Source organism: Pomacea canaliculata, linkage group LG12, assembly GCF_003073045.1.
Source record: "Pomacea canaliculata isolate SZHN2017 linkage group LG12, ASM307304v1, whole genome shotgun sequence".
NCBI classification, from domain to species: Eukaryota; Metazoa; Mollusca; class Gastropoda; order Architaenioglossa; family Ampullariidae; genus Pomacea; species Pomacea canaliculata.
The window spans coordinates 20,083,670-20,105,216 of NC_037601.1; the positions used below are offsets into that span (position 1 = coordinate 20,083,670).

General features: G+C 37.9%; 1 protein-coding gene across 1 annotated transcript; it reads right to left on the reverse strand.

The window, feature by feature from the left end:
- Positions 1–4,342: 4,342 nt before the first annotated feature.
- LOC112577445 (hyaluronan-mediated motility receptor-like) lies at positions 4,343–19,961 on the reverse strand. Its single transcript, XM_025260517.1, has 13 exons — positions 19,851–19,961; positions 14,564–14,758; positions 9,780–9,949; positions 9,169–9,276; positions 8,737–8,807; positions 8,081–8,184; positions 7,280–7,512; positions 6,791–6,958; positions 6,260–6,412; positions 5,798–5,880; positions 5,236–5,369; positions 4,835–4,985; positions 4,343–4,398 (listed from the first exon to the last, which is right to left on the reverse strand). The coding sequence occupies exons 1-13, from the start codon at positions 19,959–19,961 to the stop codon at positions 4,343–4,345; spliced, it is 1,737 nt and encodes a 578-aa protein (XP_025116302.1).
- Between the last annotated feature and the right edge of the window lie 1,586 nt (positions 19,962–21,547).

A 21,547-nucleotide genomic window follows, 5' to 3' on the forward strand; every position in this document is an offset into this window, starting at 1 on the left:
TAAACAACACATAACAACATAGAACAAAACATCGATCAGAAAATTTCAGAGCGCTCTGATTTTACAAGAGATAAGTTTGAAACCAGATTTCTGTTCGATGATAAAGATTAAATGATGTCAGGTCAGGTCTCAACGTGCATGCTGCATGAAGTAGGCAAAGTACACACGCCTTGGAAGTGATAAGATCGCAACTTTATCTGTGCCATGCCCATGGAATGATACCTGTCGTCTTTTACCCTCCAACTAATAGTTCCGCCATCTTCACACAGACATGTTCTAAAACAGGGATTCGCTCGGCAGCACCGCAATGGTTATGGGCTGTTATGACTCAACACTATGCACACTTCTAGTGAGGTCTGTTCAAATCTTTTGTCCACCTTGGGTTGTATTCATGAAGCGAAGTCGTTGCTTACCTCCCACCCCAGCCCCCGCGTGTGGGGAATGAGAGGACAACTTGTCTCCGTAATTTCGACGAATTATCCACAACCCGCGGATTAATCTGTTACTTTACCTCGGGAGTCTTTGCTGCTGCTTTGTAACTACGGTCCCAAGGGGTAAAGCAGCATCCGCAGAAACTGGAGTCTGCTTTACAACGACGATTAACTGTAAATACCGTATTAACATAAATACCCTATGTTTTGTTTTTTTGTAAATCCTCAATCTTGAGACTAACGGACGACATAAAAACTGAGCAGCTAAAGAGCTTAGTTTGGTTAGCCTAAATAAAACTTTTTCCTCTCTCTTTTTTTTTTTTTCCTTTCATCTTCATGTTTATCGTGTTGGTCTTCAGCTTCATTCTTGAAACCTTGATCGAAGTCGCAGACTCACCCATTTGGAGAATTTCCGTTGTTGGGCAAATAGATACCACCTCAGTGGCTCCGGAATAAGTCTGATTCCCTGCCTAAGCTAGATTCTTATGCAATAGGTAAGCGATACCAATGAATGCGAGCTCTGTTAAATGACCATTTGACAATTTCTTATACAGGATCCCTCTTATTACGATAAATTGCCATGGTTATCTACGAGATAACGTTTCCTGTGACGGAGGCCTTCGACGAAGGTAAACAATTGCAACACCACGTGATCTGCACCTACGTTTTAGTGTTTGTAGCAAAGGCAGCAAGATGCTTCCTCACGTCCCATGTTTTCGTCTAAATAGATATGGTGGGTGACCAAATCAGCTTCATGACCTTTACAATGAATACTCAGGAACACAGTAACGCCAGCACTCCCCGACGTCTTCCCCCTCCACAGCGCCTCAAAATGACATGTTACTAATGATACAACTATTGACGGATGTTGGTCGCTTCTTGTTCGACCTGATTTAATATTAAGAGCTACACTAGTGTGTACAAAAGGGCAGTTTCGATTGTTAATTGGGCGAATAATATGGGATTAAACCATGGAACGCTACCAGGAAACATAGTGAAGTCACTTTTTTTCAAGTCTTCTCAAATTAAAATAAAAACAGGAAATATCGCTCTAAATGAAATAAACAGCAAAGTGTGGTTTGGGCAAGGCTGTAGCTACTTGAACTGCAATGCGTATTACTTGTGTTAAAAAAACTTGTTCTTATATCAGTTAAAGTACAGTATTCTAAGAATGTACATTGTAGAAGAAACATGACATCACTTTCTGCTGCAAACATAATCAATCATCAAAAGCTTAAACGAACGTAATTTATCATGGACTTTACTTGCACTCTTTGAATCAGAATGACTGCAAAAAGATGGTAGAAAGAAACCCTTTTTGCTTTGTGAATTTTATGACCCACATGTTACAGAATTTGCTGGATATGAACAAACACTTTTAAATTTGTGGTTCCAAACAGGTAATCAATGTGACAAGCTTCAACAGTGTTCTATATGTAAGATAATACTAACCATAAAATATCCTTCAAAAGATTTGCATTCAATCCTAGAGTACATACTGCAGCTGATTATAAAACACCAGTAAAAATGAAATTTAGAGAAATATTACAGATTTAGTACACAGTGAAATAGCACAGTTGATTAAACACCTTACCACATAACTTATACCGCAAATAACTACACAGGTATATCAGAGTGCAAAAGTTTATTAGTGGCAAGAAAGAACTCAGCACATGGACTTTTTGAACAACCCTGAATGAACAACTGTCTTTTGTTCTCAAGCTCTGTGAGTATTAGCCTTGCCATGCACAGTCTAACCCTTACATCACATGACTGCGTAGACAAGCTTTGTCACAATGTCAGTGCTATCCTCTGTGAAAAACAAACTTAGCAGTCTGGTTGACCTTTCAGTACACATTCTCTGATTTATATCACATCCTTCCACAAGTGTTTCTTTTTCACACTTCCAAGCAAACATGATGCTTAAGTCAAACGCATCATCACGATTTTTGTTTAGCCAACCAATCTCTCTTCCCTACATGCATTTAAAAACAAAGCGTGGCATTTCATTACTAGTCTCAGCATCCACATCTTTTCAAGTTTAGTACACACTTCAAGTGGACACATATTTCAGTCCCACCATTCCAAATGTTGCTGTGAAGGCAAAATCACGAATGTCATTTATACAGCAAAATTAATTTTATAGCAAATGAGATTATGTTGCTAGCATAAGACTGAAATGAAGCAATGAACAATGAAATGAGCATGGTTTAAAATTCAGTTATCTACATCCAGACTTTAAACTTCACCTTTCATTGCAGACTGCACTAGACAGTGCCTAAATGTTGTTGCAATTTTATATCTCAATTATTTTCATCCTTCGCTCTTACATTCAAATGGTCAAAACATGAGCCACAATGACTTCCAAGCCCCATCACATACATCAAGATACTGCCTCTGAGGATATACCCTGCATCTCCAGACTGTGGTGTTGACAAACACCTACTGAATGTTGGTATTTTCTGAAAGAGAACAGCAAGTATATTTTTTCAAATTTGGAGTAACTGGGTTTTGCAAATCAAATTAAAACTGACTTTTACATAGTACAACTGCTTTTTTTTTCTTCACAAAAAGGAACTGACTATAAAGATTTAAGCATGTGAAAACAGGTCAATTCCTGAGCCATTAACTTACTGAAGTCGCTCCATATGTGAGTGTTACAGAAGAATGCTCCAGCATTGGGGTTACTATCATAGATTTATTTTTAATGCTTTTCCCCCTTAAAATTACCCATTGTACAAAGACTAAGAGAAATAAGTGCAGATTAACCTGCTATGTTGTTTTTTTGCAGCTACCTTTAGCTAACCATGTTAAGATAACTATTTCCTGCGAGAATTTGATTTTACACGACTACCTGCTTCTTTGAAAAATAATAGTGGACAAGTGGAAGCATACAGTGTTATGATATTTTAGAACACGTGAAGAGTTTAGAGCTTATTTATTTTGTTTGTTTCAATTTATTGTGGATAGTCCAGGTTTGTTTATCCTTAGGATGGTCCATCTGTAATTCTTCCAAAAAATATTTTTCATCCTAGGGAAGAACACCAATAATCTTGATATGGTAAGTTTATTCAGTAGGAGACCAAGTGAAAAATAAAAGGTTAATTCTTCCTTTTTCCTCCAAGTTATGATTTGACTGTCTTGGAATGGATCTTATTGTTCGTGTTTTATATCTAAAACAGTTCAGAGATTATTCTAGGATTTCAAAGCATGGGCCACCTGAAAGAAAGAAAAAGGGGTGGGGGTGGGGTGGGATTCTTTTTTACGGTAAATTTCACTTTTTTTCCTCATATTTGATTACAACAGAATATGATGCAAAATACTTTAAGAAATTTTAAATGCAGTATAATCATATATATATATACGTATATATCTTACTCCTTATTGCTGGTTATTAATCTCCCCAGCAGTCTTAACTTGGTGTCTAAAGGTAAATCTGCGAGCCTATTTATTTTTGGTTGTCTCATTGCATTCTCTTTTTTGACTAGCCAAACTCTTTTTGAAATTGCTCTAAATTTTTGTATGAAATGTTTCTGCTTCTTTTTCACACATCAAAGTAGGTGTGATAACTCACCAGCACATTCACAAATGAATAACAAATTCTCGCTAGTGTTTTCATTATTGCTTCAACAGGTTATCCTAATCTAACCTTAACTGAGATGACCTCATTTTTTTTTTTAAATTGCCATTCCCTTGCTCCCTAGCAAACCCTGTCAACTCCCCAGACCTTGTATTAATCAGACTTTGATCTTGCCAAGGATGATCCAAGTGGTAAAGCTTGTCGGTAGAATTTCTAAACATTCCTCATGATACCCCCCACCCACCAACTTCACCCTTTTTTTCCCCATCCTAGGAATAGTGGCAAGTCTAAGCTGGAAGTGCTAATGTTTCAATAACTTCCTAAAACACCACTAGCTGTTGGACAACAGATCCTCAAACTGAATTCTATCCAGCAGCAAAAACGAAACTGAAGATCACAAGATTGTAAGGGGGAAAGAAAAACACATAATCCTTTTGACATTGGCCATAATCCCCACAATAATGAAGAATTTCCTATAATGATTACAGCCAATCTATATGGGTAAACAGGCCCCTCAGTCCTAACTGCTGATCAATACTAGGCTAGAGTTCTGAGGTGATCTGAAGACAAAATCAGTTATTGTTCGCAAGTCTACTTCACAAGTGCATTTTTTTTTAAAGTCACTTTCACTTGCCTCCTAGAGTTTGATTGAGATGAACATAAAAGTTTTCCACAGAAATGTATTTTTCAGAAGTATATAAGTCACTGTTGTATAGTTTGTGATTATTTTTAACTTTGTTTTAAGGTCACCAAAATCTTTATGTCCACTAAGTAGGGAATTGCCTTTAGGGGCAGCAAGTCTGGCAAGATTAAATGCACTCACCCTGCCTAAGTGGAGATCTAAGTGGCTGCTGGTCTTTTCGAAGGTGCAGAGCGTCAACTAGCTTTGTATCCTCAAGGATCTGCAGTAGTCTTTCAATTTTCTGTATTGTCTTGTTCTGTTTGGCAACTTTCCACTTTAATTCTTCGTTTTCCTGTGTAAAAAAAAAATGACACACATGAGCCCACATGGATTTATGCAATGAAAAGTATGCCCCAACATTTACTTTCTTGCATTTTTATTTTTGTTTGGCAAATGAGTACTTGGCACTAAAAGCTACAGGCTGGGCAGTCTGGGTTTGTATAAAAATAAAACAGACTGGTGGTTTAAAATGGCAAGTATTTCTGTTGCATAGCAAAAACAGAGTGGAGATACAATGACAAAACATTGAGATCAGAGCAAACCTTGCGGCACTTCATGAATTCATACTTCATCTCGTTCATGTACTGGATTTTTTGGTGGTGGTTTTGATGACCAAGCAGCTTGGCACACTTCTCCATACGTTTTGTAACTTCTGCCTCATCCTGCCGCCTTTGACCTGCAAAAATCTCTCACAATTATTTTTTTATTTATCTGTTAAATATCTAAAATCAAGTGACTTGTTTTTTATGTGACCATTCCTTTCAAATCTGAATGCTACAGCTCAATGTGTCTCCAAAAGCAAGTTCTCATATAGAAAGTTGTTAGACTAAGACAAGTATTTTATGAAATATTACATTCGCTTGCAGTTAAAAAAAAAATTCACCTGCATAAGCAGTTTTGGTAGGGAGTAAGAATACAATCATACGATGATTAAGTAGCAAGAACACATTAGAAGGGTCCATAATACTGAGATGTGAGAAAAAGCAGCAAGCTATAGACAAAATGTGTTAATAAAAGAAAACAGAATATTTAGAGAAAAAGCAATAAGCTATAGACAAAGTGTATCATAAAAACAAAAAAAGGACTATTTTTTTAAAAGCTTACCAAGCAAAAGTTCGCGTTCTGCTGCAAATGCATCGAACTGCTCCATAAACGCTTCAACACATTCATCATATTTGCTTTTCCAGCTGCAAAAATTTATTTCACATAAATATGCATGAATGCTTACATGCTACCATTCTGGGACACTAGTGTTAGTGATGTCAAACTACTGCTAAGCTAGTGATATCAGTGTTTTGTTGACCAAATATAGCCCAGAAACCGCAGTTAATACTTTTTTCAACTGGACCATATACAGTATATCTGTGATCAGTAAGAAGTACATTCATTGCTGTTAACCATCTTGAGTAAGAGCTCTTGGTTTCTTGAATAGCTGAAAAACACTAAGCTGTCTTTAGGGGAATCATCTCCTTGATCCACCAGTTTGTTTTTCTTGATGGCAGATAATAATGGACATAAACTGACAAAAAAGAAAAGTACAAAGACGTATCTAATAATGAAGCATACTCTTCTTGTTCCTTTAAAGGTGTTTCAGTCTCCTCCAGCTGCTGAATCTTTTCAGACATTTCAAACCCACTGCACTCCTCCAAGGCTGCTTCCCGCATTCTTTCCAGCTGCCCTTCCATATTCACCACTATGCGACAGTTTTCTGTTAAAATACTGTGTCCAAAATAGATAAATAAAATAAATAACAATAAAGGAAATAGAAAGCAATTGACGTACACAATCAGTATTGCAGGAAGAACATTAACTGTATACTTGAAGACAGCATGTCTTTTGGTTACACAATGGCAAACAGAACTGATATCCAGAGAGATGCTATTATTTTATTTTACTGTAAATTTTGATCTATTCAGCGCACCTGTTTATAAGCAGTACCTACTAAATATTTTTTGAATCTTGATTTATTTTTATTTCACAAATAGGCCACACTGGTTTATTAGCTGCAAATATATACAACTTGTAAAAAAGTTGCGGTTTATAGTACAAAATTTACGATAATTAATGTATTATTTGTAATAGTCATAAATAAGGCACTCTTCAATTTGACTCTGAAGCACGGTCTTCTCAGCCTCCATATCTTTCATTTCGTTCTCAAGTTCAGAGAATTTTTCGGTCTGTTGCAGGAACTGCTTCTTGTACTTCTGGGCCAACTCGTCACTATTGCTTAAAGCAGACTGAAACTCATCCTCTTGACCTTTTAGCCTATCATGAAATTTTGTCAAAATGCTATCAATGTAGCAGCATGGATCTAGTATGTTACTTTTGTTTACTTTCAGTAAAAACCTGTATATCCCTGCATCACATAAGAGGTTACCTTTTACAAGGCAAGGTTAAAAAAAAGTGCCATTCAACTGTGTTCATATATTAATAAATAATAGAATATGTATGAGAACTCAACTAAGGCTGTATTCAAGTCCCTGAAAACTTCTTTACTTGCTGGGAAGAAAAAGAAAGATCATGAAAAAGAATGAAAAAGCTGGTGTCAGCTGTCTGAAAATCCCTGGTTTAGCCTAATTTTCTCACCTCTTCAACTTATCCTTCAGCTTGTTTTGCTCTTGGTCAGCCAAGGTCCCTTGCTGCTCTAGCTGCATCTTGAGAGCCTGCTCTGTGACCTGGAGTTGCTGCACCTGTGTCTGAAAATGAAGCACCTGACTCTGTACTCCTTCCTCTCTTTGCTGCACAGCATGGAGATCCACCATGAAACTTTTGATGGCTGCTTCCAGGTCAAGTTTAGCATGGCTAAGAACTTCCAGCTCCTTTTTTTTGCCATGCTCACGACTTTTTGTACATGATCAGGGCTTCTGCTTACGCAAAATATTGCGTACAGTACGCATTAAAAGTTTGGAGGACCCCTTCAATTTTCGTCAATGGGGTCCCATTCAAATCTAGGCGAAGAACAGGGACCCCTTAAAAATCTGAAGAAGGGGTCCCTGAGACCCAAAAGAATTTAGCCTTAGCAGAAGCCCTGCATGATAGTTCATCCTGTTGTGAGGCAAGTTATTGGACTGAAGGAGTTGTTAGCTTCATGCTAGTATTTACAAATCCCATAAGTCTTTTTAGATATTTCAAATAGTGCATGAAGTAAACAAAAAAATTAAATTTACTATGACTTTAAAAAGACTATGATCATAAATATTTCCTATGATGTTCTCATCATTAGCAAATATTTTCTTTTCTTTATCATCAGTTTTGGGGTTGTTTTTTTTTTGTTCTTTTTTTAATTAAGATTTAGAAAGTTCTTAATGCAGACTTTAATGGCTGTGAATCTCTTATAAAAAAAAAACCAGACTAATTCTTATTACTATCTACAAGCTAATCCCCTACCTTTAGCTGTGTCAGGCTTTGAATTAAATCTTTGTTTGTCAGTTTTGTGCACGCCAGTTCATCCTGAAGCGTTTGTAAATTGTGTTCCTTAACTTCTTGGGAAGCTAAAAAGGGAAATAAATTATGCAATCAGTAGCTGTTGCCTAAAATTCATAGAATCCTGGTTACATTATCTAAGTAACAGACTACAGAGACTTGGAAAGCACAAAGCACTACGCAGCATTTGGACTCAGCATCAAATACTTCAACAAGAAAGAGGTTTTGTCTTTTATAATAATTGAATTTGTAAAATACACTTCCTCATGTAGAAAGGAGCTGAGTGCAGTGCACATGAAAGACTACAAACTGTCAACAATACAAAAAATGTATCCAACAGTAAGCAGATAGGACAATGCAAATGTAAGCATGGATGAAGATGAACTGAGGAGTGAATAGAATGATCTGCTGATTATGCAAGATATTTCTGAAAGAAATGGGTTTTGAAGCTGTATTCGAGGGCTTCAATTATAGACAGTTTGAAGAGAAAGGGGCAGACAATTCAAAATAGCAGGGCCTGAAAAGGAGATGATCTGCAGAATCTCTCTCTTCAGATATGCGGCACAGAGGGCATTACAAGCAGACTAAATGATTGACTTAGATGTGAAGGGAAAACTCACTAAGCTTTTCTTCCAGAACTTTATGCTTTACTGTCAGTGACTGAATGGTTTCATTTAGCAGCTTATTTTCTCTGCAAAACAAAATAATCAGAATCATCACCTCTCTACAAATATTGATAAACTTGTTGCCCTCTAATGCTGTCTGTAGCAGATTTTATAAGACCTCAAAGACAATTTTCAGAACAACTTATCTCCACAACAAACTCATCTATCTCAAAATGTTACTGTGACCCTTCTATTTTCAATGACTTGTAGATAAATCATTAATTTGCTATATCTGTTAAATCTTAAAGAAATACACAGTAATCAAAGCTGGAAGTAAAACACATACAAGATCATCTTCTCCAGCCTCTACTGAAAATTACGATACACTGACTTGAATGAATGCATGTGTGCTGGTTGTTAAAACCCACAGCCGACCTCAATACTCACTGTTCTAGCTGCTCTATGTGCTCCTTTAACAGAGCATTCTCAGCCAACTCCTCAAAAAGCTGCTGCTTCATGACTTCCGACTCACTGTATGCTTCCTCCTTGAGAGACCTGTGCAAAGCATGACTGAGAAGTGCAGTTTATTACCAGATCCTCCCTACAAATCCCTATGCCTCTATGAGGAATAGTTCGTGGATAAATTTTTAAAATGTTAATAGTTGGTAGGGATTAGACTTTATGCTATTTTTGTGTAGAAGATAGACTTATTCAAATCATGGAGCATCAAGGTTTATAACAGGATAAAAATTTTTTAAAATAACTATGTGAGACTGCCACTGAAGACAGTAGATCGAAAGCGATTAATTACATGCAATCACTAGCATTTTAGCCAGGCTTGCACATGCTATTTATTACTGAGCAGTCAGTCTGTTTTGAAAGAAACAATATATTTGTGAATATATGTGACAAAGATATCACTTATCAAGAATATACCCAACCCTATTTTCATAGTATTTAAACTTTTCTCCTTTCCATTCTACCTGAATACAGCAAAGTCAGTTACAAACCACCTTCTACTCTCTACCAGCATGGATTACTCCATGCAAGAGCCATACCTAATAGAATCGAACATAAGCTGTGACTTTGCCTCCTTAGTTTCTGCCTCCAAAGTGCCTGCATGAGCGACATCGGCATTATTTAGTTGTCCTTCAAGATTCTGACACTTTTCACGCAGCTGCCGCAACTCACGATCCTGTTCTCCCATTACATGCAGAACTCTCCGGAGCTGCAAGAATCATATTAATTAACCAGTAGTTATGCATTAAAACAGAGATGCCCAACCTACGGCCCGCGGGCCATATCCGGCCCGCGAAGCTTCTGCCCACAGTAAAGGAAATCGGCATGTTAGTAATTAAGAAAACCTAAGGGAAAAAAAACGAAAAAAAGGGAAGAAGAAGTATTTATCCCTACGTAGGGGCGTCTCTCACTCTATCGATGGATTTCATTCTTGATTTTCGTCTTGGAAGGAAACCAGTGTTTGAGAACAAGGGATGCCGCATTCTACAGGGGATTAGTGATCGTTTGAATGGTTAATATTTGAATCAGTCGTTAAAGAGATTGAAAATACAGACTCCGGGCTTTTTAGCAAGGTATAATACAATGGGGTTCTGACAATTGTCCTTCCTTAAGGAAGCAATACAGAAACAGCGTTTGAATTTGTGGAAAACAGGACGGATCGCCTTGGGCTGCCTCGATTAAAATGTATTTTAAGACAATTTCTAACTTTTATTTTAACAAGAAAACTTCAAATATCCCACTAATTACTACATAATTAATGGTAAGTACAACTTGCTTCTAATAAAAATGGTATCCGCAGGCCGAAAAAGGTTGGGCATCACTGCATTAAAGCATTGTATCTAATCATACATTCTTTCTATGTCTAAAGTTTAAAAAAGAGAGCAGGTTTTTATTTTCTAAGTATGATCACTGAAATGTGTTGACTTCCATGCTACACTTCTGTTAGATGACTGCAATAAGTCCCATTAAAAGGAAGATGGGAACATTCCACAATGCGTCAAGCAAGCACACTCAAACCATGTGCTAGCAGACATTAACTTAAACTATGACAGAATAAAAGACTCAGAAAGAACAAGGATACTCAAAGCAAAACTTAGGCTGTGCAAATGACAGAGACGGCATCAAGAACATGAATTTTAGGCATCAGCTACTGATTGCATAATTTATTTTCCTTTTTAGCTTCCCAAGAACCAAGATCTTACATCTACGATTTCAATCTGAAGATTCAGGGCCCAGCTATGCAACACATTTCTAATTTTGAACAAATCCTTAAATCTAATTAGATAACAAATTTTATAGAAACACAGTGCAAAAGACAATTTTGGGATTTTTTTAAAAAATGAAACTGTTTCCAGACTTTTATTCCCATCAGCACAATTTTTCATATGCCCTTGTGCAATGTATCTAAATGACAAACAAGTGTTGTTTGAAAAATGTTTCTAAATTCTTTAGAACAGTTTTAAGCGTTTAAACATGTTAAATTATGCAGCAAACCCCAGGACTAGAGACACTTTTTCTTCATACACAGCATCTTTTGGATGGTTAATAGCTAATTTCAAGATGCGTTCAACTACTGTCAAGGTCACTTACAATATGGCAGCTGTTCTATGCACTGTATTTCTAGAATGTCAAAAAAGAAATATGTGTCACCTCAGAAGATGAGCAACTTTTTGTGGAGCCACATTTTCTGGGAGTGCTGGAAGTCAGCTTAGAATGATGGAAGTATTTCTTGTAATCAGAATTAGGAGCAACATCTGCAGGTAGCAAAAAACAATCATTAAAAAAATCATTACAGTATCTTAATAAGATTTTGTCAATGTCAGCATTTCTAAGCACAATGAACTAGTCCTAGAAGCCAAGATCAATAATCAAGCCATGTGACAGCAAACAGTATTGTAACCATAGAAGTCTGTATTAATAAAGTCAAACAAACTTAAACTCAATGATGATAAAACAGAAGCTCTCCTATGTTCGAGAAGAAGAAATCCATCTTCACTTGTTTGTCCACCAAGTCACATCAAGGTAGGCAAAACCAACATCACCTTTGCATTCTCCGTCAGGAATCTCGGATTCATTATCACTGCAGACATGACTCTTGCTAAACATGTTAAGCTGTCTGTCAATCTGTCTATTATGAGCTACGCAAGATCAACACCATCCCTTGTAATAGCAGGACTAAACTTCTCAGTATAGTCTGCGCATGCAGCGAAAGTTCACTTCGTTATCGTTGCGTAGCCATTTTTTTATTTTCTTTTCTTCGCCGATTTACTATAACATTTTTACTTTTACTATTTTACTTATTAACTCGGCGAAGAAAAGAAAAAAAAAAAAAAATGGCTATGCAGTGATAACGAAGTGAACTTTCGCTTCATGCGCATGCGCAGACTATACTGAGAAGTTTAGTCCTGCTAGGAAGTTTCATCCCGTTACACCCTCACATTCTGTCTACGCGGGCTACCAACTCTCTTGTATGTGCGTTTCTTCTATCTAGGCTTGATTACTGCAACTCCTTGCTTGCTGGCGGTCTGGAATACCTTCTTCAGAAACTCTGCTGCACGTCTGGTGCTTGGAGCTAGGAAATGGGACCACGCCACCCCTCTCCTTAGTTTCTGCACTGGCTACCCATCCGTTCTCGCATCCAGTGCAAAGTGTCCATGCTGTGTTTTAATTAATTCTTTACTCGCTCCTGCCACTGTTCCCTTACGTCCCAACTAGACAACTGCGCTCCTCATCTGATAATTGTCTCCTTACTCTTCCTGTCACCAGCACAATAACACATTATATGGCCCCAGGATTTTTAGTTATTGTGCAGCGAAACAATGGAACTCTCTCCTTTTCCATATTTGCCATCTACCCACTATTGAATTCTTTAAACATGCATTGAAAAAGCCCCTCTTCTGTAAACATTACTCTTAACACCTTTCCCATAATGCTAGTCCTTTTTCACACCCTTCGTTTTGCTACATCATGTTACTCTTAGTTCTTGTTTTTTTTTTAGCTGGTTCCTCTCTGCATTTTCTGTATTTGATTTTATTCTTCGCTAGAACGGTTGTTTATTCTTTTCTAGTTCAGATGTTATTTGTTTTTCAGTCCCTTTGTGGTGTCCATGTTTTGTTCTAGTTCTTAGGCGATAAGAGCATGCTCGTTGGGAGTGTGAGTATGCGTTTTACAAATTTTGCATTTATTATTATTATAAAAGTTAAAATTATGTTCCTGCCTTTTGGATTTTTGAATCGATCTGTTTTCTCGATGTATGCTCCTTTCATATGCCTGTCCTCTTTCGGATTATAAGCTCCAACAGGTGGAGCGCAACCTGCAAATGTGAAATCGGCAGCTTAAAAAGATACCACAACATGCGGACAAATATAACAATCACAATTGTTTTGAAACAACGAAAGAACACACCAGCGTGTTCAGCGAGTTGTCTGCTGACGTACAACACGTAGACTTAGATAACTTAAGTTTTATAAAATCAAACAGCAGATCTCACCTGAAACTTCATTAAAACGCTTGACAGGTGCTTTTGAAAAAGACATTTGTAAAAGGCGGCGCTAGCTCCACACGGGGTTTGGCAAAAACTTTGTGAGAATGGACGCACTTTCAGATGCTATTCGCATGTATAGAGCCCCAAATCGCAAAGCAGATAACAAATATGCGTGAGTGTATCTCACCTGGCGAAAGGCTTGCTGGGACGCTGAGATTTCTAGCTGCAGGTGAGATTTTTTTTTTTTTTTATCAGTCAGTTTAAAAAAGTGTCTGTATAAGGACTACAAACACTACTACTTTTGGCTAAAACTAAGTCTTCTATTACAAAGAAACCAAGATGCTGTTACAATAATTTTTTAGCTGTATGCAGTATGTGCAAGTCACCCTGACAAGCCTTTTCAATGTTTCTCACATTTGTGAATAACGACCTGTTTGTGCAGAATGCTTTGTCCTTGATATTTGAATTTAACGGATCAGTGTCCCATTACATTCAGTATTTCTTGCAATTTCAATGGCATCTTTTCAAATATCAGATTGCTCATGGTTATATTGTACAGATAAGTACTACAATATGTAATAACATTTTCTGGGAAGGAAAAAAAGGAATCACATCACATGTCAAAACAAATTGTTTCAGGAGACAGTTACCAGTCCTTGCTTTTTCTTTATTGTCTGGGGAGAAGTCCCATTGGTGAAATCATTCCAGACACATGTAGAGCAATTACTTGTTGCTCTGAAAGATCAGTATTTGAAGGTAGGTGATGGTTTTGCTTGTTTAGAAGTTGAAACTTACTTCTTTATTAAATTTAAAGTTAGTTTTCCCAGTAGTTCCATCCATGGAACTAATATGTGCTTAATTTTAAATTAAATATAGGAATAACTTCATTAATCAATGAAAGTTTGGTGTGTTTGTGTGCATATTCATTTCATCTTATAAAATGTGTTTGTAGGATGTCAGTTTCTCTGGATTTTTTTTGGGGGGATCTGCTTTTGTTTTGAACCATTCTCAATATACTACACTAGCACATCAGTGATACATTCAATCAGACACAATGAGAAAATTGTGACTCATTATAAACAGCATACAATGCAAATGTTTTTATGTCAGTCACGGTCATAGACGCACCTAGAAAAAAAATTAATTCCTTTAAGCGTAGAGGTCCTAGTCATTCTTTTCTAGGTCGTCAATATCTAGTTTTATAAGCTTCCTTTGTGTAATATCTGGTAATTCTGAAATTTTTTTAGTAAGATTTTTTTTGCTCACATGAGTTTAGGGTCCTCTTTTGGTCTATGTTTATTTCTGTAATGATCTTTGATGCACTTAGTCAGATCATACCCCTGATCTTTTTTCTTGCCTTTTGCCTGCATCTGAGTAGTCACTTCTTGACCCGCAAGGGCTTGAAGTGAGTGAAAGTGCTGGATCATCCTCTTTAGCCCCTTCAGATTGAGTTTCAGTGAATTCCTTTTCTGTCTGGCACTGGTAGAAATAATCGTCTTCGCCTTGCTGTTGGTGATTCACCACTTGTGTTTCCTACAATGCAATCCCAAATAATTTGTTATGATGATTGTGTAAAAGGTACTTTCCTGTTCTTACATGCATTAGTTTAATTCATACTGTTTAACTTCTGGTCTGTTATGTTTACAGGTTCCCAATTCAACAGAAAAATGGAATGTTCCACACTGTATTAGGGTTATAGATGGAAAACATATTGCTATAAAGGCCCCACTGAGAAGTGGTTCTATGTACTTTAATTATAAAGACTTTCTTTTAGTTGTTTTGCTTAGCCGTGGTAGATGCATTTTATCGGTTTATTTGGTATGATGTAGGGGAAAATGGAAGAAACAATGATGCCGTAATATTTGCCTGCACTACACTTTCCAAGGCAGTTGAAAGTAAGACCCTTCAAGTTCCTGCACCAAGGGAACTTGCTCATTCACATGCCTTTTGTACTTGTGGGAGATGAGGCATTCCCATTGAAGGAATACCTTATGAAGCCATATCCCCAATGAAGGCTATAGGTGATCATGACAAAATTTTCGTTTATTGTTTAAGTAGAGTGAGGCGTGTCTCTGAAAATGCCTTTGGCATATTGCTGCCTCTGGGGGATTTCAAAGAGCGAGTTGTCGAGGCTACAGCGAGTACAAAATACGGCTGCGAGGATAGTTGCAGGAAAGAAAACAACTGACCACATTACTCCTGTCCTTCGTGACCTACATTGGCTTCCTGTGGAGAAAAGAATTGAGCACAAATTGTTAACCTTAACCTATGGCTGTCTTCACGACCTTGCGCCTGTCTATCTACAAGACCTCATTCGCTGTTACCAACCCCAGCGGAACCTTCGTTCAGCAGCACACTTCAGACTTGAACGACCGAGTGTTCAGTCAGGGAATGCTAACAAGAAGACTGCGGGTTTCAGATCCTTCTCCAATGTAGCCCCGCTTTTGTGGAACTCGCTTCCCCTCTCGACCAAGGAGTCTGATAGTATTGCATCTTTCAAGAAAAATCTTAAGACTCACTTGTTTAAACTTTTTTGAAGTTTTCATTTGACCTGAAGTTTGGTGGCTGCTGGGATCACCGCGCATTGAGCGCATCTTTGTGATGCGGATACTAGCGCGCTATAAAACTACATCATCATCATCTCATATTGGTCAACCGATTCAGACGTGTTAAATACATTAAATCTATCTCCTGATGTGGTTGCTTGTGTAACAGAAAGCTGTGTAGCTTTACACAACTTTCTTAGGACAGAGAGGGAATGTGGCATGTGGACAAAATATAAAAAAAGAAATGGAGCACGGGTTAGGGATAGCTCTGAGGAAAGAGAGAATTTTTTCACAGGTAATCATTCTACTCTTTCTGCAAGAGAAGTGAGAGACAAATTTCGTGACTACTTCTGGGCTCATGGTGAGGTTCACTGGCAGTGGGATCAAATATAAAACCATTTGTTGCAATGTATCTGGCTAAGAGTCCGTGATCTTTAAGAATCAGTTTTTTTTTCCTAAAATAAACTTGCTGAGCTGGTCAGAAACATTTCATTTTTAAATTTATTGCCTGTTTAAAATAGTTATAATTGACATATATCTTGTAGTGCTTTTATATATCTGATTTTGATAGTTTTGAGCAATTATTTACAAATCAACTTTTTATGTGTAGTGAAATACAGCCATCTCACACACTATCATTTAATGTCTGTATAGTGATGATTTTTTTTAATTTAAGTTTTATCCAAATAAAGTTTTATTTTTTCAATAAATGTATTTTGCAAATTACAGTGTATGCTCAGAGATCTGTTTGTGATATACAATTTATTATCTGGTCCTCGAATATTTCATGACAAACAAAATTGATTGTAGACAAGTTTAGTGGGAGGAGGGTGGAATGCTCAGTATTGTTGACAACAAAATTTTTATCAAACTGTTAACAGTAGGATATTTTGAGCCACCTTAAACAACCTTTGTGACAAGATGTAATAAATTTATTATATGTTACTACATACATAAATCATTCTGTTTACCAAGTTTGAAGATGATGCCATTAGAGACATAACTGGCAACAGGAATTTCAACTGATGGAAAAGTCAAAATCCGAAGATTTTGTTTTGAATAGACCGCCGCTGTTTGCCGTCGCGTTTGTGGGAAGACCAATCGCTACTCACTGTGCGAAATCTCTCTGTTTTTACCGTATTCTAAATTGATGTAATATTTTTATTTCAAATAATTATTACAGAAAAGGCAAACATTTTGCAATTCTGTTGCTATAATAAATAAATATTTGTTCATTTGTTAAAATCTCGCCGGAAGTGACGCTACGCTACGTGAGTGCGCATGTGTTACTTTCTTTTTTGAGGTTAACAAGTCTGTGATTGTAGCAGCAATACTTGCATTAGCAGCGGTATTTATGCAATAAGCGACTTAAATTACAACCATGCCTGAAAGTAAACATATAGTGTTGTATAATGTTATTAATTTTCGTAGATCAGTGTGGAAAAGTTGCTTTCGCGTTCACAATTAGTAAAGTATTGCAAGTGTAGCCTGACTGACTGACCCTCGATCTCTAACACGTACCTACCTTAGCTTAGCGCCAAATCAGTCCGTTCCTCTTTGTTGTTCCAGGGAAGAGGACGGAAGTTCCCAAGGAGAATTTTCCACTAAAAAATTCTAGCTTTTGTTAGTCGGGTGCGTTGTCTAATCTTTTACCTTGCGTTGTGTTCTTTAAATTTTCCTATCCACCACGCACCCGAACTCAGCCGACCTTGAAGTCCACAAAAGACCCTGCTTTACTTTCTCTCAAAGTGTCTTTTCTTCGGTGCATCAATTGCGCCGGATCTTCTCGTGTGTTCTCCCTCTGCTGCGCTGTGTCACAACCACATGGACAGTACAAATCTCACTCGCACTAATAACACGACGGAGACATACGTACGACACACTAGCATCCGTTGCCACTGACACGCTCACACTGGTATTTAAGGTTCAAAGACATAGATTTATTTACATAATTTACATATACAACCACTGTATCCATCCTGACCTACCTATACCTAGCCTATCAAACTCTAGCACGTCCTAACTCGATCCCTGGGGTGCAGGAAAGGAGGCTGAGTGCGCACGAGCCGCTATTCCAGCGGACCAGATCGAGCTCCTTAATTGCGGCACTAAGGTACTTCTCGCTCAGTCTCAAAGCTCTACTGCCATACCAAGCAGGACCAGTTCCAGGGCCTGGAAAACAGGTGCGAGCATTGCTTTTTCGCCCGCTATTTGTACTGGACAGATTGGGCACTACGTCACCCGCTGTTGCTGTGCACGCGACCACGCGTGGGGTGGAAGGTGATGCGGGGTGGAGGGAGCTACAGTTCGAAGTGAGTGCGAGTTTGATCGTCCTTTCACCACGTGCTATCACAGTTGAGGTGGTTGTCATCTGTGACTGAAGCAATATTTGTATTGAACGGTATTTAGGCAGTAAAAGACTTAGATTGCAATCATGCCCAAAAGTAAAATATATTATACAGCTGTATCATTATTAACTTTCGTAAAGCAGTGTGGAAAAGTAGCTTTCGCATTCAGTAAACATGCAGAGTATTCCAATCATTTTTCATTCATCGGAAATCAGTCATCATACCTAAGAGTGAAAATAAGAAAACTTGCTAGTTCTTTACATTTTCTTTTTTAAATATTGTTAAAAATAAATGTTACATCTGTAGATATGTGCACCACCATAGCGCTTACTTAAGCTTGGGATCTATTTTGTTTATTTGAATTTCAGGATATCATGGCTTACTTAGCAGATTGCAGGTCTTGGTTTATTTTTTCAAGAATATATATATGGGACAGGTCACCATGCACTCGAGTGATCACTTCCACCCAAAAACCTATCGCCCTAGCCATCTCGACCTCACATCTCTGCGATGATCAAATCGTCCCACGCAAGACCACGTCGTATCAACACCCAAAAGTCAAATCTACCCATGCCCAAAAAAAGAATCATTCACCGCTGATACAAGTAAATATATAAATGTCAAATATGAAATGCTGCCAACAGAGTTAATGCGATATTCGAACAATTAAGCTCAGCCCCATTTTACCTAATAAAAATGCCCGTTTGGTACTACATATATCCAGAAAACAAATCTTACTATGGCGCATAAATCATTTTTCTCCATAATAACAATTAACTCATTATTTAAGATTTAATCTAATGCTTTGTATTAAATCGTTATAGATATTTATTGTGTCATTGGTGATCGTCTTTTTGGCCTGGTCGATTTGACTTTCGGTGTTGAGACCATGATCGGTGATCTTGCGTCGGACGATTTGGTCGATTTTACTCAGGTGTGATGTTGACGTAGTTGTCCCTAAATGGTTTTGGGTAGAAATGACCGGCCCTAGGTGTGGGATAAGTCCGCCTAAATCCATATCGACCAGACTGTTTCGACCTCGCACAAAGACAACTCGACTACAGCCTAGACCAAATCAGTGTATCGTGGTCGGAGACAGCTGTTCATAGAGACGGCTGTCGGTGTGTTTAATTTTCCTTCCTCGGTACTCGTGCAAAATCATACGGGGAACGCAAAGCAAGGCTTAAATTTTTTTTTAATGAACACATAAGTGCCCCTCCTAAAAAGAAAACAGTGCCAGAACTGCAGAGCAATAAACCTAGTCATCCACCTCAAAGCAGCCAAGCTGTACTATATAACACTACTGTTAAGACTTGCTAGCAGAACATTCAGACCAAGAAGGAATACAGTTGAGCATATCTTCAACTGTTGCATTATGACAGAGAACAGCATCAGCTGAACCTCTTACAACGTCGATCGTCAACTTAAAATTTTTTTTTAGATAGATTCTATCACGAGGCATATGATGCGGAATTTAACATCGAAAGGGGTTTCATCCGAGTCATCGAAGCGCCATAAAATTGCTCAACGGGTGCAGCACTGCTGGACAGTCAAACAGGCGATTTCTTTCACACAACAGTAAGCGTCCGTCAAGGGACATTTTCCTTCTTATATTTGCTGGGGTTCATTCACGATCATCACATTTCCATGATCGAGGTCGATTTGCAATATGCGCTTTATATCGATCACCGATTTAATAGCAGGCACCAAGACAGAACTGCAAGAGTTTACCAACAGTCTGACAACCAGATCCAGTGCATATGGAATGGAGGACTGACAAGAGAAAACAATCTGTACAAGTACCTCGTAGTGCCGATCCTGTGTTACTAGTTCTTTGGTCATGTGACCCGGCAACACACTTTGTCGAGGACTGTCCTTCAAGGTACCTTGGAGGGAAGTTGACTCCGACCGCGATGGTCAAAGTTTTTGTTGCCCAAGAAATTCCTGAGTGGCGGGCCTCATCAGCTGCTGCGTCTATTCATTAGCTTTTCCAAAGACTTGACTATTCAAGACAAAATGAATAATTGAAACAAACCAAAAAAGTGAACTCTGATCAACCATTTAAATCACAAGTTCACTTAGTGTGTCATGCACAGATAAGGTAGTTTTAAGTGAGATCATCGAGTGCAGTAAGAAGTACCGGTCAGGCATCTGTTGTTTCCTGGCTTGTCTCTAACATCCTGGTTCTATGCATCGTCAACAGCGTAAAGAGTCTTATTAAAATTTTACTTTTGGATGGAGTAGTTAATGCGACGCAGAAATAGGAATGTTTTCAATAAACAATTGTACACGCGTGAGTGTGCATATGTACACGTTTGTCTATAGCAGGATCGCCAGTCGACTACAGTCACTAGACCACTTGCCAACTCGACCACTGTTGGAGGCGAAACAGTAGGAGATAAGGTGAATCGCTTGTAAAAAAAAATCCATATTATGGACATTTCTTCTAAAAAGAAATTTTATTTTATTTTCCTTCCACAATCACATCTCATGTTGAAGAGTGGTCTGCACATGCGCAATAGCTGATTTGTCCAAACTCGACTGAAACGGTTGACCTAACATATTAGACAGCACCCTTACTTAAATTTTATTGAAAAACATTTAAAACGTGTTTGGCTTCATTTAGAATAACTGACGTTGAGTAAATTTGCATGGACACTTTAAGACTGAAGTGCTTGAAACTTTCTATCACTAAAATAAGCTAGGACTTGCTGGATTACATAACAAGTCAGTTGTATCTACCTGTGAATGTCAGTCAGGGGGTTAGTCAGGTATCCAATGGTCTTGGTGTTTTCCTTCAGTAAATCCGACACATTACCCAATACAGCAACAGCATTCTATTCTGCTGTATAAAAAGTCAGAACAGCGATATTTCTGTTAGTTTCTTGAGGAAATGAATAGAAAGATTTTTGACTGCCACATCGTCTTAAAACACATGCGCTTGAGTCGTACAGGCTGTTTATGAACTGCATAGAATGATGCTAGTCTAAAACTGTCGAGCTTCAACCACAAGAAAAAAAAATACAAAGAAGGTCAGATAAGGCAAGGGGTCAAGAACATATTTGTAGTTTAAAAAATCAAATTGAATCTGTATAAGCTGTTGGAATGAACATTTCTTCACTTCTGCGTTGCTTCTTCTGTTTTTGTTCCACAGCACTGAAAATTTTCTGCTTTTGTCTCTGACAGAAGGATAATTTTCTGTAATTAGTCTATATTTTATCACACTGAAACGTTGGCAAAAAAAAAAAAAGATTAATTGTTGAATTAATCCATGCATTACTGAACGAATCCGTTGACTTGTTGTGTTTTCTCTCAGACCTGAAAATGAAGGGACTGATACATGTCTTTGCTTGCACCATTTTGTGACGGTGTCAAGTGGATTTTCAGCAAGCTCACTGCAGGATGTGTCCTACCCTCCTGCAGACCCC

What these genes read in the sequence shown, in the direction of transcription:
- LOC112577445 (XM_025260517.1), bottom strand. Translation starts at nt 19,961, where the DNA reads ATGACCAAAGAACTAGTAACACAGGATCGGCACTACGAGGTACTTGTA. An exon ending in ATCTGGTTGTCAGACTGTTG is followed by an intron (nt 14,759 to 19,850) that starts GTAAACTCTTGC and finishes ATTGCATTGTAG; the next exon opens with GAAACACAAGTGGTGAATCA. An exon ending in CTTCAGAGTCAAATTGAAGA is followed by an intron (nt 6,413 to 6,790) that starts GTGCCTTATTTA and finishes TTTTGGACACAG; the next exon opens with TATTTTAACAGAAAACTGTC.